The sequence below is a fragment of the Anabrus simplex genome, chromosome 1, assembly GCF_040414725.1.
Source record: "Anabrus simplex isolate iqAnaSimp1 chromosome 1, ASM4041472v1, whole genome shotgun sequence".
NCBI classification, from domain to species: Eukaryota; Metazoa; Arthropoda; class Insecta; order Orthoptera; family Tettigoniidae; genus Anabrus; species Anabrus simplex.
The window spans coordinates 1,621,008,399-1,621,025,421 of record NC_090265.1 but is presented as its reverse complement, the minus strand read 5'-3'; the positions used below and the strand labels follow the sequence as shown (position 1 = coordinate 1,621,025,421).

At 38.7% G+C, this 17,023-nt stretch overlaps 1 protein-coding gene across 1 annotated transcript in view; it reads right to left on the bottom strand.

Annotated features, from left to right (window-relative positions):
- Ten-a (tenascin accessory) overlaps positions 1 to 13,343 on the bottom strand; it is a 596,228-nt gene extending 582,885 nt beyond the window's left edge. Inside the window, exons 1-2 of the mRNA XM_068225631.1 lie at positions 13,178 to 13,343; positions 4,451 to 4,570 (exon numbers count right to left, since the gene is read on the bottom strand). Of these exons, the coding sequence (XP_068081732.1) occupies positions 4,451 to 4,570; positions 13,178 to 13,343 (286 nt within the window). The remainder of the gene's footprint in view (positions 1 to 4,450; positions 4,571 to 13,177) is intronic.
- Positions 13,344 to 17,023: the final 3,680 nt, after the last annotated feature.

Sequence of the window (17,023 nt, the reverse complement as noted above, 5' to 3'; positions counted from 1 at the left end):
GCACAATCTGACAATGGTACTGAGTACATATGTAGTGGGTTTCAAGCACAATTGCAAAAATGGGGTATTACTCATAGCAGGTCTGTACCGTAAACTTCACAACAAAATGAATTAGCAGAGAGCCAGAATAGAATGATGTTTGATACTGTTAGATGTCTATTGATCCAGTCAGGGTTACAAAAGGCATTCTGGGGAGAAGCGGTAATGACTGCAGTCTATTTAAGAAATAGGTACCCATCCTCAGCAATAAATTTTCAAATACCGTATGAACTGTGGTTCAATAGGAAGTTGAATGAGGAAGAAATAGGTAGATTGAAAGTATTTGGATGTCAGGCGTGGGCTGAGAGTAGACAGCAGGAAGTTAGATCCCAAAGCAGAGGCATGCATTATGATAGAGTACGAGGCAGGTACTAAAGATGGATATAGATTATGTAGTCTTGAAAGGAAAAAAAATAATAGTGAGAAGAAGTGTGGTATTTGAGGAGCAGACATTTCCCTTTAAGGTGAAAGGTCCTGGAATCGATATTATAGAAAAGATAAATGTACCAAAGGCAGAGTGTGGTGAAACATACTTTGACATATTGTGCATTGAAGATCCAGAGATAAAATTAGGGACTGAATTAGACACAGGGGAGGACGGAGAGGAAACATTGACTGTTGAGTCAACGACCAGGGAGGAACAACTAGAGGTTAAGTCTATAGCAATACAAGAGGCAGGGAATAATCTGAGAAGGTCAATAGGACAAGAGGAATGGAAAGACTTGCGCAGATTGTAAGGCAGTGATGGAAGTTAGACATGGGAGTGTAGTGGAACCTAGTACAGCTGAGGAGGCTATGTCAAGCCAAGAGTCTGATAACTGGATGGAAGCCATGAAAGTGGAGATCAACAAGATGAGAATAAAGGATGTTCATTGAAATATGACAGTGAGGGTAACATTCAGAAATATAAGGCCAGATTGGTTGCCCAAGGTTTTAAGAGACAGATGAACCTTAGTTATGATGAAACATTTAGTCCTGTTATAAGAGGAAAACAATGAGACTGTTGATAGGCATTGCAGAACATAAAGATTGGACTGTAGAACATCTAGATGTTACTAGTGCTTACTTAAATAGTGAAGTCAGTTATACTGTATACATGGAATAACCAGAATTGTTTGTAGAAAAGGATGTCCAAAACTATGTCTGTAAATTGAAGAAAAGTATCTATGGACTACCAAATTCGAGTAAAGACTGCAATGCTTGTGTTGATGCTATAATAAGAAGGCTACATTTTAAGAGATGTGTCAAAAAACCATGTGTGTATGTAAAGGAGAGGTGTATCATTGGTTTGTATGTTGACAATATAATTCTAATAGGTAACAAAGAGGTTGTTAAAATAAAGGCTGGTCTCCACTGATAAACATTTAACAATAACATGTTAAATGTTAACTGGTGACACCATGAACATGTTAAATGTTAAATGTTGAATACTGTTTCATTTAACATTGTGTCCACACTTAATAAACATGTTAAACTTGACTTCCTTTTTGTATATACAGGTAGTTCGTTATATCAAGTTTGTGGTAATACATTTAGGTGGTGTCTAGTATCTTCAAACAAGGACAATGGACTCAGATGAAGAGGATTACCAGGCGAGTTAGCCGGGCGGTTAGGGGCACGCGGCTGTGAGGTTGCATCCTGGAGATAGTGGGTTCGAATCCCACTGTCAGCAGCCCTGAAGATGGTTTTCCGTGGTTTTCCATTTTCACACCAGGCAAATACTTGGGCTGTACCTTAGTTAAGGCCATGGTTGCTTCCTTCCCAATCCTAGGCCTTTGCTGTCCCATCGTCGCCATAAGACCTATCTGTGTCGGTGTGACGTAAAGCCGCTAGCAAAAAGAAAAAAACGATGAAGAGGATTTGGCCTTTGTTATTGCCACTGTTGCTTCTTGTTATGATTTAGAAATGCAGTTTTATTAGGCATATTTCCTCCCCTCATCCTGCTCATTGCTTCAAAAGCAAACCACTTTGAAGTATAAACTTCATCCGCTCCCCCCCCCCCACCGAGTTTTCTGAACTTTTTACAATTCTCGACTGTACTGAGAGCGGAGGGATGCTAGGTTTTTTTCGATGCACTTGCAGGAATAATTATAGATAATTTCGAGTTCCTGGAAACTGTCTGCTTTCTTCGCTTTATCTCTGTATTCCTTTGACAAGACATCCCACAAACAAGGCCCATCTATTATATCATTAATTAAGTCTAGAGTAATCTCCTTGCTCCACTCCATTTCTAAATATAAATTTTAGTAACGGTATAATGCAGAGAGATCGACATACATGCGCGTACTGTATTTCTAGCTTATAACAAAGAAAAGGAGTATTGCTGAGTGTTGTAACTATAATCCTACTTCACGAGAAGTACATCATTTGCGTTGTTTAGGTTATCTGTTGGAATGGAGACAGCACGGAAGTTGCCGAAGCTGTGCCGACATCTCGCGAACAACTAATTGACTTGACATGTTTTCCACTTGGGAGTGGAAAACACGCCAACATGTTAAACATTCTGAACATTCTGAGTTAACATGCAAAGTCAACTGGAAGACACAGTCACAATATACATGTCAATTGTAACATGTTAAATTTAACATGTTGGTGTTAAATGTTAATCAGTTGAGATCGGCCTTAAGGTTGGCAGATGAGTTACAGATTAAAGATCTAGGGAAAGCGACAAACTTACTGTCAATAAAAGTAGAAGAGACAAAAGAAGGGGTTATGCCGTGTCAAAGTCTGTACATGAACAAATTACTTGCTGATTTTTCCATGAGTGACTGTAAACCGAGTAAGACTATTTTACCAAGCGGGTATACAGCAGCTGAAAACGATGAGCAGGAATTTGATTGTACCATCTATCGCAGTGCAGTAGGAAGTTTGCTATATTTGTCAAGTAATACTAGACCTGACAGTGCGTCTGCGATAAGTAAAGTTAGCCAAAATTTTCAAAAACCTACGATTAGAGATTGGAAAGAGGTCAAACATATCATGAGATATCTATATGGTACTAGAGATTTAAAGTTATGTTTTAAAAATTGTGAAGAGTCTGTATAAGTATTACTGAGTCAAGAAGATCAGTGAGTGAGTATGTAACCACAGTGGCAGGGGGAGCAGTGTCTTGGTGTAGTAATAAATAGAGTTGTATTGCTAGATCTACCATGGATGCTGAATACAGGCAATGGCAGAGGTATCTCGAGAAGTAACTTGGATGAAAGATTTGCTATCAGAGCTAGGGCTAGCAAGGTAAAGTTTTTGCTGACAATGCGGCAGCAATTAAATTAAGCCGAAACGATAATGTGGGTGAAAGGTCAAAACATACTGACATCATGTATGTAGAGAACTAGTAGAAAAAGAGTTCAATGAATTTGTATATGTAGCATCAGAGAGAAATGTTGCAGACTTGTTCACAAAGAATTTATCAAGCAGCAAGCTTTTCTGTAGGCTTATAGGATTGCAATGAAGGGATAACTGATTGAAGTATAGTACTTTTTTCTTTATTTTTTGGGAAAAGGGGGGAGTGTTGGATTGCTGTGATTTTCTCATAAAAATAAATAATATCATACATATATATCTTTAGTTGTAAGAAATCTACATTAAGGTTATGTGTTGGTAACTAAGGTGTATTATTCCTTGAAGAAGATGACTGAAGATGTCCTATATGAGGACGAAACATGTTTCACGAGTGTAATTTAATGTAGTCTTTGTAATAAAGACAATTACAGTATTGTAAAGGTGGAATTATAAAATCTAAACTTTCACAAGTTGAAGAAATTGAGTCGATTTGTCTACTTTGTTGTTTTATTCTTTGAACTGCTAGCTGTGTGTGATTGGTAGTTGTGGGCAACAGTTCGCAATAAAAGATGTGTGTGATGAAGCTGGTGTTTTTGTCATAAAATTTGTTTGCCTGAACTAGTGCTATGAGCTAAAAATGAAGAGAGATCAACAAATGTGTAACTAATGTACAATTGCACTGCCACTTTGAAACTTCACGACAACACCTCAGTTCCAATGTGAATCTCAGTTTAATACAGAAAAATGAAGGTTTTAAATTATAATAACACCTCAATTCACAAGATTCACCGTGGACAGAACAGACGTTTACTGTCACGCCTTGAGACTTGAGATACGTGCATGCGCGGCAGCCATGCGACTCCTCACACTCCCTTACCTCGCGTCCATGCGACTTCTCGTCAGACGACCATAGTAATATTGATGCATAAAATTCAGATCACTTTACAAAGTATGCTTCCTGTTTAGAAAGTGATTAAAATGAATGTCTTGAACTGTATTTGTCTTGTACCATAACTTATAGGGTTTTTTTTTCTCAATTTTCTAAAATTACCAATTTTGAATTAGAAGGCTAACACTTTTGGCTAATTTTGATTTTGTTTCTCACTATGATAAGAGTGTTCAACATTACCTTCTGTAGGTGCTTGAGATGATGTCACATCCCGAGGCTCTTCATCCTGGGCCACAGCTTTGGCATCTTCTACTAGAATGCAACTTGTGCTGTCCATTCCTGACTGCATAGAACTGACAGCTAAAAAAAAATAGGAAAGCAATTAAGGTAAATACAAAATTTTGCTATGTAATTTTACTTGTTTTCTTTTCATACGAGATGAAACGAATCATTAAATATATTGACCATACTTCAGTTTATCAGGGGATCACGTTTTTAAAGAATCACAAATTTTTAAGAGATCAGAGCTAAGGCACAGTACATTCAGTATATTTTGACTAAACTTCAAATATAAAGCACGTTTTTTAAGTAAGTACTGTTTTTAAATGTGGCCGTTGCAGCGCTTCAGTCATCCTTCGGTATACGTGCGCTCTTTATTTACATCTGTACGCTAGCTACAAATGCCATTATGGAAGCATTTGTCTGTATTTATATTTGTTTGTGCGTATTGAAAATCCCTCCGACAATTAACAGTCCCGCCGAGTGTGAAGTATGTGCTGTGATTAGTTTTATAAATGCAAAAGACGTGAAAGCCATTGAAATTCATTGGCAGATTAGTTTTTTTTTTTTTTTTGCTAGGGGCTTTACGTCGCACCGACACAGATAGGTCTTATGGCGACGATGGGATAGGAAAGGCCTAGGAGTTGGAAGGAAGCAGCCGTGGCCTTAATTAAGGTACAGCCCCAGCATTTGCCTGGTGTGAAAATGGGAAACCACGGAAAACCATCTTCAGGGCTGCCGATAGTGGGATTCGAACCTACTATCTCCCGCATGCAAGCTCACAGGGCAGATTAGTGAAGTGTATGGAGGACACACTGAGTGAAGGAATGGTAAGAAAATGGTTTAGAGCATTTAAAGAAGGCTCTACTAATTTTCATGATGAGAAGCGTAGTGGGCGACCATCTTTCATTACTGAAGACTTGGTGCAGAAAAGCTGATGGAAAGGTTCGAGAAAACAAGACGCTTTATGATTTTGTCATTAAGTTCTGAGTTGCCTGATATTTCAAGGAGTGTTCTTTATGAAATTGTGGCAAGACGCTCAGATTATCGGAAGTTGTGCTCGCGCTGGGTACCGAGGATGCTGACGGAGGTGCACAAAACCAAGTATGTAGGCAGTGCTTTGATTTTTCTACAGTGGTACAGTAACGAAGGTGATGCATTCTTAATCCAAACTGTAACCAGCAATGAAACATGGGTGGCTTTTGTTATGTTGGAATCAAAACAGCAATCCGTGGAATGAAGACATTCAACATCATCCAAGAAAGTGAAGTGCAAGCAAACAATTTCAGCTTGGAAACTTATGTGCACTGTGTTTTGGGATAGGCAAGGGATATTGCTTGTGGATTTTTGGTACTATGGTGACACAATAAATGCTGAGACTTATTATGAGACCTTACATAAAATCCGTCATGCAAAACAAATGCGTGGCATGCTTACAATGGGGGATTCTTTTGCTTCATGACAATGCGCGACCTCAATCAGCTAATCGAACCTGAGACCTCATCACTTCATTTGGTTGGGAACAATTTGATCATCCTCTGTATAGCCCTGACCTAGCGCCTAGTTGACTACCACTTGTTTCAGCACTTGGAAAAGCATTCAGGAGGCCAACACCATGATGATGATGATGATGATGACCGTGCTGTAGTGGTTGGCATGTCTGAGAATGAAATTAAAAAACTGCTTTCAAAATATGATAAGTGCCTTAATATGCTTGGAACTTATGTTGTAAGTAGTTTAAGGTACAGGCTTGCATGTAAAAAAAAAAAAAAGTTTTAAAAATTGCATTATCAATACGGTACTTACTTAGAAAAACATGCCTCGTACATTGCCAAAGATTTTCAAAGGCTATTATATTATACAGATGACCCAAAAGTCCGTTAACATTTGACACAGAATACTGGCCAAAGAGAGGTAATAGTTGACACACATGATTGGCATGACATGGGATTATATTGAAACCAAAATAAAGTCGAATGTTAATGGACTTTCTGGGTCACCCTGTAGTTTTCAGCACAAATTGACAAGAACATTATACTTTAGGTACTCTATATTCAGTTTTACCACAGAAGTCCTAAATACTGTAAACTTCTCACCATGGATGCTTAACAATGATGTGGATATATATGGTATATTTCAAAGTTTGATTTGCAGGTACACTTTTTTTTTAAAACCACATTATGTAGTTTGCTCAGTCTTAAATTAGGAGCAGATCATAAATTACAGCCTTCCATGTTCCCATATGTTTTTTTTAAATGCTATTTGTTCGGGGCGTCAACCCATGTGGATCTTTTGCCCCTACTGGCACCATATTATATGAACCTGGGTGTAATTGGAATGTTGTGTGTGAGGAAAGGAAGATTAGGGACGTCACAAACACCCAGTCTCCATGCCAGGGATATTAATAATTACAATTAAAAACCCATGACCCGTCCGGGAATCGAACCCGGGGCCGCTGGGTGACAGGCGGACGTGTTGCCCCCTACACCACGGGGCCGGACTTCCCATATGGTTACAAATAACTTTTAAAAACACAAGAACAACACAGATGTGCCATTGGAAGACTTAAATAACTACTTTGCTCACAAATTTCACACACAGACAAAAAACAAAAACAAAACAAGGAAACAATCGACAGACTACATGTGAAAAGAAACCCCAACTGAGAAAAATTTTCTTTTTTGTACATATAACTATTAGTGATGTTAGATATGCAATCCATGAAATAAAATCAGAGGCAGCTGAGTGTGACAGAATAAATTTAATCATGCTCTCAGCAGTTACTTAAAGATTTTCCATGACAAAATCGCTTTGTCAGAGGGAAGCAGATTTACAATGAACGACATTCTTGATGAAATGATCAATCTGAATGAAAGCATTGAATATAGGGAGATAGCTTTTCTTTTGATTAAATTCAAATTATTTAATGGAAAAAATAGATACAGGTAAAAACCAAAACAAACCAAACCAAACCAAACCAAACCAAACCAAACCAAACCCCATGGCACTACAGCCCTTGAAGGGTCTTGGCCTACCAAGCGACCGCTGCTCGGCCCGAAGGCCTGCAGATTACGACGTGGCATGTGGTCAGCACGATTATTCCTCTCGGCTGTTATTCTTGGCTTTCTAGACCGGGGCCGCTATCTCACTGTCAGATAGCTCCTCAATTCTAATCACGTAGGCCGAGTGGACCTCGAACCAGCTCTCAGGTCCAGTTAAAAATCCCTGACCTGGCCGGGAATCAAACCCGGGGCCTCCGGGTAAGAGGCAGGCATGCTGCCCCTACACCACGGGACCGGCAGATACAGGTAAAAGCAAAATAATAATTAATAAATTAATAAATATGAAATTAATAATTAATAATTATTAATGTTTATGAGTGAGCATAAGCATATTTGACAGCAAGTGAGACTTTAATGTGTGGGCAAGAGATAGGGATCTGAGCTCAGATGGTGTTCACTTGAACTGCAGTGGTATGTATAAGTTACGTTTAAGGGTTGTTTAAAGGGATTATAGGGAAGTACGTTTAGGGAAACACGGTGGACTAGGGAGCAGTAATTTGAGTACAGGGAGCTGGAAATAAGTAAGGATGACATAAAAATATTAGTGTTAAACTCTAGAAGTACTGTTTTATAAGGAAGGAATAGAATTAAGTAGTATATATATTTACAGTATATATTTACCAGATATTGTAATAGGAGTTCAATCAGGGCTGAGAAGTTATATTATTGATCGGATGGTGTGGATGTTGACACAGAATTATTTGACAAGATGTGACAAAGGACTGTGATAGTAACGGGTCATCTCAATTTACCTGATATCAATTGGGAAGGGTAATGTGAATGACAGAATGCATGACCAACAAATGGTAAATGAGATAATCTGAGGAGAACATCTGAATCAGAAAGTGATAGAACCAATTAGAGGGAAGAATATTCTGGACATGGTACTGGTAAAACCAGATGAGCTCTATACAGAAACTGAAGTAACAGATGGTATAAGAGATCATGAAGCTGTTTTGTCGTAGTTAAAAATAAATGTGATAGAAAGACAGTGTGTTAGAGTAGGACTATTAGGCAGTATCACATGGTTGATAAGATAAGGGTAGGGGAGTTTTAAAAAGTAATTATGATTGGTAAAAAATGGTAAATAAAAATGTACACAGTATGTGGGATGGGTTTAAGCCAATTGTCGAGAAATGTGAGTACAGGTGGTAAGGAACCTGACCTACTTTATTATAACAGAGAAGTAAAAAGACTAAGAAGGTGCTGCAGGCTGGAAAGAAATAGAGCAGAAATGATTGCAGAGATAAGGAGAAATTGAAGGAACTTACAAAGGAAATTGAATCTAGCAAATAAGTCTGCTAAGGATAACATGATGGCAATCATAGTCAGCAGTCATACAAATTTTAGTGAAAAATGTAAGAATACGTAGAAGTATTTTAAGGCAAAAAAAAAGGTTCCAAAGATATTCCAGGAACAAGGGGAGTGTATATGTGAGGATTTACATGCTTGTTGTTTAAAGGGGCCTAACATCGAGGTCATCGGCCCTGAGGATTTACAGAAGGCAGAAGTATTCAGTCAGCAGTGTGTAAAGATTGTTGTTACATGGATAATGTCCATGTAGAGGAGGTAACTAATACTAATATATTGAAAATACTTACAATAACAAAGACATTCACAACAACCATTCAAGAAACAGCAGAGGTACTTTTGAAAAAATTCTTCCCTGAAGAATCACAAGATAATAACTTTCAGAAATATGTCAGAAATTCCACAAAAACTGCACCAGACACGATAAATGATTCTCCCTTTACACTTGAAGAAGTTCAACGTGTAATCAGCAAACAATGTGATAATAAATCCCCAGGAATAGACGGAATATCAGCCAATATAATAAAAAATATCCAAATGTGTTGCCCAAAACTATTTCTGAGTATATTTAATATGTGCCTGAAACTTGGTGTGTTCCCTAACTGTTGGAAGGTGGCTGCAGTGAAAATTATTCCAAAACCAAATTCTTCAAACAAGGCTAGTGCAAAATCTTATAGGCCTATATGTCTATTGCCAGTGTTAGGAAAAATATTAGAAAAGCTATTAATTGATCGAGTTATGTTCCACCTCCGCAGTAACAATCTTTTAAAGTACAACCAGTTTGGGTTCACAGCACAGAAGTCAACAGAGAATGCAATACGACTGCCTAGCAACGACTTTACATAAGTGCATACTTGATCTGCTTATGAACTTCAACTATATTTGTTTTCGGCGCAAGATAGTGATGTTCTGTTTACTCTCTTGACTGTGATTATTGTGTTTTGAACATTAACTGAATTGCTACGATATGATACAATGTTAATTTTTTGCCAGTGTTCAATATATTAGTTGTTTTAAGATCTTCGCTAATTGGCTGATGATGACACTTGAAATGTGCTGAAACCAGTCCCAATAAACAGGTTGTAACTACTTTTTAGTTCAACTTACTACGGAGTATTGAAAGGTGGATCCTTCCCTATAATATTGTACATCTTCTAGTACTGTTGTTGTTTACACAGCAAAGCCAAGCTATAGAATTCATGCTAGAAACAAGATTTGCATCGAGAAATGTTATATAATGTTATATAAGGTGTGTGTGACACAGTTGTTGGCTTAAGATAATAACGGTTTAGAAACTTCATATCGATTGATCATATTATCGATTCAATTCAGATTTCATTTCCATTCAGTTGGCAGCACTACCGGAACCGGGAGAGCTCCCTCCTTACTCCTCAACCCCGTAGAAAAATCTATCCAGAAAAAGTGTGCCGATAATATGGTCCCAGTGTAAGGGACCATCAGCATGATTACTTGAATTGAGAACTAGAAGAAATCCAAAGATAAGCTACTCAGTTAATTCTAGGCGATTTCTGACAAAAGAGTAGTGTTACGAAAATGTTGCAAACTTTGGGCTAGGAAGACTTGGGAGAAAGGAGACGAGCTACTCGACTACGTAGAATGTTTTCAGTTGTCGGTGGAGATCTGGCATGGAATGACATTAGTAGATGAATAGGTTGAGCGGAGTTTTCAAAAGTCGGAACGATCATAATATGAAGATAAAACTAGAATTAAAAGAGAACACACTGGGGCAAATAATCATTTATAGGATGAGGAATAAGGGACTGGAATAATTTATCGAGGGAAATGTTCAATAAATTTCCAAGTTCTTTGAAAACATTCAAGAAAAGGCTAGGCAAACAAGTGATAGGGAATCTGCCACCTGGGTGTCAGTCCCAAATGCAGATCATAGATAAGTGATGATTTATGACAACTGATACCATTGTTTGCTGCCCATTTTAAAACTTTGTCAAAGTTTTCCTTTTTGGCAATCATTCACAATCCTGTAACTTATTTATTACTCCATACAGTATAACATCATCTGCAAAAAGCCTTCTCTCTGATTCCAGTTCTTTACTCATATTTTAATTTAATTTAATATACTTTAATTCTCATCATAAGCCTCAACCTCTTGGGGGTATATGCTGAAAAGATGCTCTATAGGAGCATTTGAAGGAATATGAGCATTTAATTTTAAGAACATTCCTGGCAGGGATGGATTTTGTAGGATAAGTTTGGTTGATGTCTGGAAATATTGGAGAGGTAAGAAAGTACCACATCCAAAACTGATGAAGCTGACTGGTTCTGCTGTAGCAGAACTGAAAAAGTTACTGTGTCCTCATTTTTGCTTCCATTACCGGTACCAGTATTAGAATATAATGATTACAATTTTATTTTGAGAAGTAAGTTATAGTATAAGTTACATTTTATAAAAAGTAATGATTACAACTAAAGATTACCGGTACTAGGAAAGTATTCATTACAAAATTTGATTACTCTGAAAAAAATCTATAGATAGGACAGTTTGTATGACATAGGCCTACAGTTATTTTTAACAAATTTTGCAAATAGGCCCTATATGTATTTTGCTTGTTCTTGATTTTAATAGAACAAGAGTGCCTTCTATGGGATTTATGATCTGCCACAAGTGACTGACTGGCTCGCTTGCAGTTCGACGCTTAGTCTGCCGGTTGGCAATGCTGAGTCTACATGCAACTGTTCGTTTGCAACCACGTTCGTCATTATCTGTTTAAATTTGCCCCATAAATAATATTATGCTGATTGACTATTATTATTAATGAGTGCTCTGTCTCTTCTACACCCACTTGTCTGCGCTAGATAGCATTACTGCGGCAATTGTGCAAAGAGTACCGGTATTGGTATGAACTGTCAACAGCTAGTATACGGTAATTAAATTATTATAAACTAGAGTGATAGTGAAGTCCATTATGGAGGTACCTATTCTAAACAAAACTGACTTACGGTAAGTAAAATATATTATTTATTACTTCTCTTTAATTAGGTGCGAAAACTTTCTAACTTATATCTACTGATAGCACTGTAAATGATTTGTTTCCTTTTACTAAATACCGATAGATTTTCCATTCATTGGCGGCGATAAGAACCCCGCATACCCCGCGAGGCGGGGCTGCGTGGCTTGTGAGGGGGCCAAGATTGTTTCTTAATTCAGTAGCTGAAGAGTGATTTTACATATTGATAAAGCTACAGCACACAACACAGCATTATTTTTATGACAGAGGGTTATTCCAAACATAGGCCGTCATAGTGCAGAGCTTCTTTCGTCAATAGGAGTACGGAATTTATTTATGAAAGAATGTGGGTTTCTCAACCTGTTCCAACAATAACCATCCCTTGCTGCTACTCACAACAATCAACAAGGCTTTTGAAGTAATTAGCTAGTTCTGAGAACCCAGTAGTCAGGAAAGATGCGATAACAAAGACATCCTCCTTATCTAAATTTTAAATACGGAAATCTGAAGCCTGTTTATAACTCTCAGCAGTGTAGCTAAGTAGGCCTACGATTGACGGTTCAGTTGTAAATAGTAGTAAATTATTTAGTCCTAGGAACAAGATTATTCTTAATATTGTGACACTCAGCATGTTTTGGTTAGTATAATTGGAATATGCATTTCTTTTGTGTGTGTGTGTGTGTGTGTTCGTACTATATAAGTGTATTATTTTCATTCCTTCGGAATTGAAAACTAAATTGTGTAACTTACTGTCATTATTATTATTATTATTATTATTATTATTATTATCGTCATTGTTGCTGTTTATTGTAATAATATACAACCTTGTACTACAAAATAAAATTGTGACTTTTCTTAACAGGAAACGAGGGGCCATTTTTAATTATTGCGGAGGGGGGTGAGAGCTTCTTAGCACCCTTGAAGTTTCCATTGCTTGATAAAATATTTTGGGAATAGTTATTGTATTCAAATATTGTAACATGACACTGTGTTTTACGTTCTGTCGCGGGTGCATTGATAACTACACTTTCTCCACTCTTGTGATATCGGTAGGGTACGGTACTGTACCTACTTAACCAAAGGAGTGTACTTTGGCACAGTGTGTATTAATAGATGCCGACATTTAATGTAAGATATACAACTGTAATTACTACATTGAACACATGTAAAAGGAGCAAAGGACAAATATGAAGGAAAGTCCATGGCTTATTGTAAATAAACTGATATTCAACGTTGTCATCCTTGCACCCAATTGTATGGCTGTTATATTGTAATTTAATGGTTTTGCTCTAGTTTAATAATTTGGCTGTCTCGCAGAACATACTAACCTCCGAAATAGGCCAGCATAGCAGTGAGGGCGACGGTTAGGAGAATTAGTGCGATACTGCAGCATTTCCAGGAGCAGCGGTGCTGACATCTCTTGTCTATGTGGAAGCGCGAAGGCGAATAGGGCGAATATGGAGAAGGCGTCGGTCGCAGTGGGAACACAGGCATGACGATCGAGTTGGCCGGGGCCACGGATAGTTGAGGATTAGTCGCCATCAGGCCGCAATTCGACTGCGGAGTTAGCCTGGAACAAGTTGAACATTACACATTATATAACAGAACAACGGAATCTATTCATTTAAAAAGTTTGTGTGACAAATCTTCTAAGTTTTATCATCTTAATTTGGCTATTATGGTAAAACAAACATCATATTGGTGGGTAACTAGAAGTCCAGTTACCCACCGGCACCTTTCCACTTTCCTTCTTTGTATAAATAGCATAATGACTGCGTTGAAAATGCCCGCATATGAGCCGCGTGAAATGGTTACTATACTATACCTATTTAAATTGGTAGCATTTGGGCTTGAGTTCCGAGGGTTGTCTAATATGTTCAACACATTTCTGTTAGGAAAGATTTGTTTATTATTATTATTATTATTATTATTATTATTATTATTATTATTATTATTATTATTATTATTATTATTTCTCTAAATACTTCTCTAGGCTACCAGTACCGCTAAGGTTGAGGATTTAGGCTTACTGTGCGTAGGTATGGAAACTACTGAGATGTAGGTCAGGACAGGTGTCTTGGTAGGCCTACTTGAAATAGGCACTGTTCCAGAGTTTTCTTGGAGTGATTTTTGAAGGATACGAGGAAAATCCACTTGAGGATATCTTCTGTTAACACTTGTATGGTCCGCCTCCATGACTAAATGGTTAGCGTGCTGGCCTTTGGTCCAGAGGGTCCCGGGTACATTTCCCGACCTTCATTTGTTAATTCCAATGCCTTGGGGGCTGGGTGTGTGTGTGCCGTCCTCAACATTAGAATTCATCCTAGGTAGGGCTCCATCCTCATAGACGCGCAGGTCGCCTCAGACCTCTTCGGAGACTACACGAAAAAAAAAAAAAAAAAAAAAAAAAAAAAAAAAAAAAAAAAAACGAAAATATAATACGAAGTAATGATACTTTTAGCACCCAAGATCGGAAATACAACCCCGGTCGAGGTCAGTGGATATTTGGAGAGAAAATCTATAGCATTCATGTGGGCATGTAGAAGAACCATGATGAATTGGCTACATTCTCTCAATATTCCAATCCGCCTACATAGTTTCATCTTCGCTGATAGTAACTCTGACTAGCAGTGCCACGATCTCGTGGGCCCCTTTCACAAGACTCTGTGAGACTTCGAACCCGGATCTTTCGGTGACTCAACGTACTCTCAGTGTGAAAGGAGAGACAGGCCTTATGTAGTGTATTTTTGAAACATGGCAATTCTTTGGAATCCTATGTTTGGAACAATATGTAATTCGAACCTTGATTACTCTCAAAAGGACAGGGGAGGTAGAGAGGACATTATTTTCATTTTATCATAGTGAAATGAAATGAAATGGCATATGGCTTTTAGTGCCGGGAGTGCCCAAGGACAAGTTCGGCTCGCCAGATACAGGTCTTTTGATTTGACGCCTGTAGGCGACCCGCGCGTCGTAATGAGGATGAAAATGATGATGAGGACAACACATACACCCAGCCCCAGTGCCAGCGGAATTAACCAATTATGGTTAAAATTCCCGAACCTGCCGGGAATCGAACCCAGGACCCCTGTGGCCAAAGGCCAGCACGCTAACCATTTATCCATGGAGCCGGACTTTATCTTAGTACAACGATAGAACCCGAGGAAGTTCGCGCGATGTTGCTGCCTGCCGCTCTTCTTGCAGAGGAAAAAGAAAAAAAAGAAGCCTGACTGGGTAGCTCAGATGTAGAGCGCTGGCCTTCTGAGCCCACCTCGGCAGGTTCGATCCTGGCTCAATGCTGTTAGGGACGCGCAGCTGTGAGCTTGCATCCGGGAGATAGTGGGTTCGATCCCCACTGTCGGCAGCCCTGAAGATGGTTTTCTGTGGTTTCCCATTTTCACACCAGGAAAAGGCTGGGACTGTACCTTAATTAAGGCCACGGCCCCGCTACCTTTCCCCACTCCTAGCTCTTCCCTATCACATCGTCGCCAAAAGACCTATCTGTGTCGGTGCGACGTAGACCTATACAAAATTGTATAAAAATCAGTCCGGTGGTATTTGATTGTGCTCAAATATATCAGCCTCGTGTCGATAAATATACTGGCATGCAAAAGCACTCCCTTGGGACAAAATTCCAACACCTCAGTGTCTCCAAAAATCATAAAAAAATGTAGTTAGTGGGGCGTAAAACCACTAACATCATTAGAAGAAAAGGAACAGAAAGGGTGAGTATGGGTTCACACTTTAATCGGGCAAGTGTTTTAAAATAATTATCTCGGTCAACATCATTTAGCGTCTCAGCATCCAAAATAAGCATTTTTTGGTCATTGTCCTGAAGGACCAAGGTAACTAATGTGAACACCCAGACGCTACTAATTTCCGTATGCGATGCTCCGTGACGAATCACCAAGAGGGGAGAACCGGTGAACGGATATGTTGCCAGTAGGCCACGTTGCTCGAGTCACAGGAAGCCTAGCCTGAAGGGGTCGAGGAGGAGGCTCAGGAGGGGAACGGAATGTCGAAATTGACATGCAAGTCTCTCGTGTGGTGCCAGCTCAGATTTTCATTTCGGCTGTTGAGGCTATGTGATATTATTATTATTATTATTATTATTATTATTATTACTATTATTATTATTATTATTATTATTATTATTATTATTATTATTATTATTATTATTATTATTATTATTATTATTATTATTATTATTATTATTATTATTATTATTATTGAACTATGCTTCTAAAAGCTGTTTGGCTTTCGTCCTCTCATGCCGAAGAGACGGACACTAGAAGGGACTTCCAAGAATTGTGTCTGGGTGTCTCCAACCAATACCACTGCAGAAGATATAGGCCCTATGCCTTCTGTGCTTCACCTCACATCAGAAGAAAAATAGTTGCAGCATCTGAGAAGAAACAGCATGAAACCGATCCACGACACTCACTTTTTGGCCATCGACAGAGACTTGTCTCGAAGCAGCATTTTGAGAGGGATTTCAGCCCTCAAGGCTTCACAGGAGCTACCTATGTGAAGATATGGAAGACAGAAATTAAGGAACCAATCATCTCTGTCTCAGGCATTGGATCATCGTTTGTCATACCAGTCCCTGTTATGAATGGTGTGAAAGTGTCGCTCATAGGCTCAGTTAGTAAGGACTTTTCAGTGGGCTGACATGTAATAGTAACTTCCGGCTCAGTAAGGAAAGCGACGGGAAAATACCCCACTCCTCTTTTCCCTAGTACGCGTCTTCAGCGATGCCTGGGCCACCTATGACGGCTGATGGCGGAGCTGTTGAGGTCCAAACTAGACTTCGGGCTGAGCGCTCAATATACATACATTCCACGTAATAAAAATTACCGGTACCTTGAATTTACATTGCTTAATATCAGTGAATATGTCGAGTTTCAGTAGTCTTTGGTTTGCTTCAAAGAAGCGTAGAACTTTTGACATAAATATGTCTTATAGCTGGCGGTCATCCGAAACTTTGTGTGATGGAATAGTGTCATGGAACAAAAGGTGTGACGGAAGTGTAACCTAGCAACCGTACTGGCTATGACATGATGGATGGATGGATGGATGGATGGATGGATGGATGGATGGATGGATGGCCTGACAATGATACCAAGCAACCGTGCAGACTGTGTCTTATGGCTGGTGGTCATCTGAAATGAGCA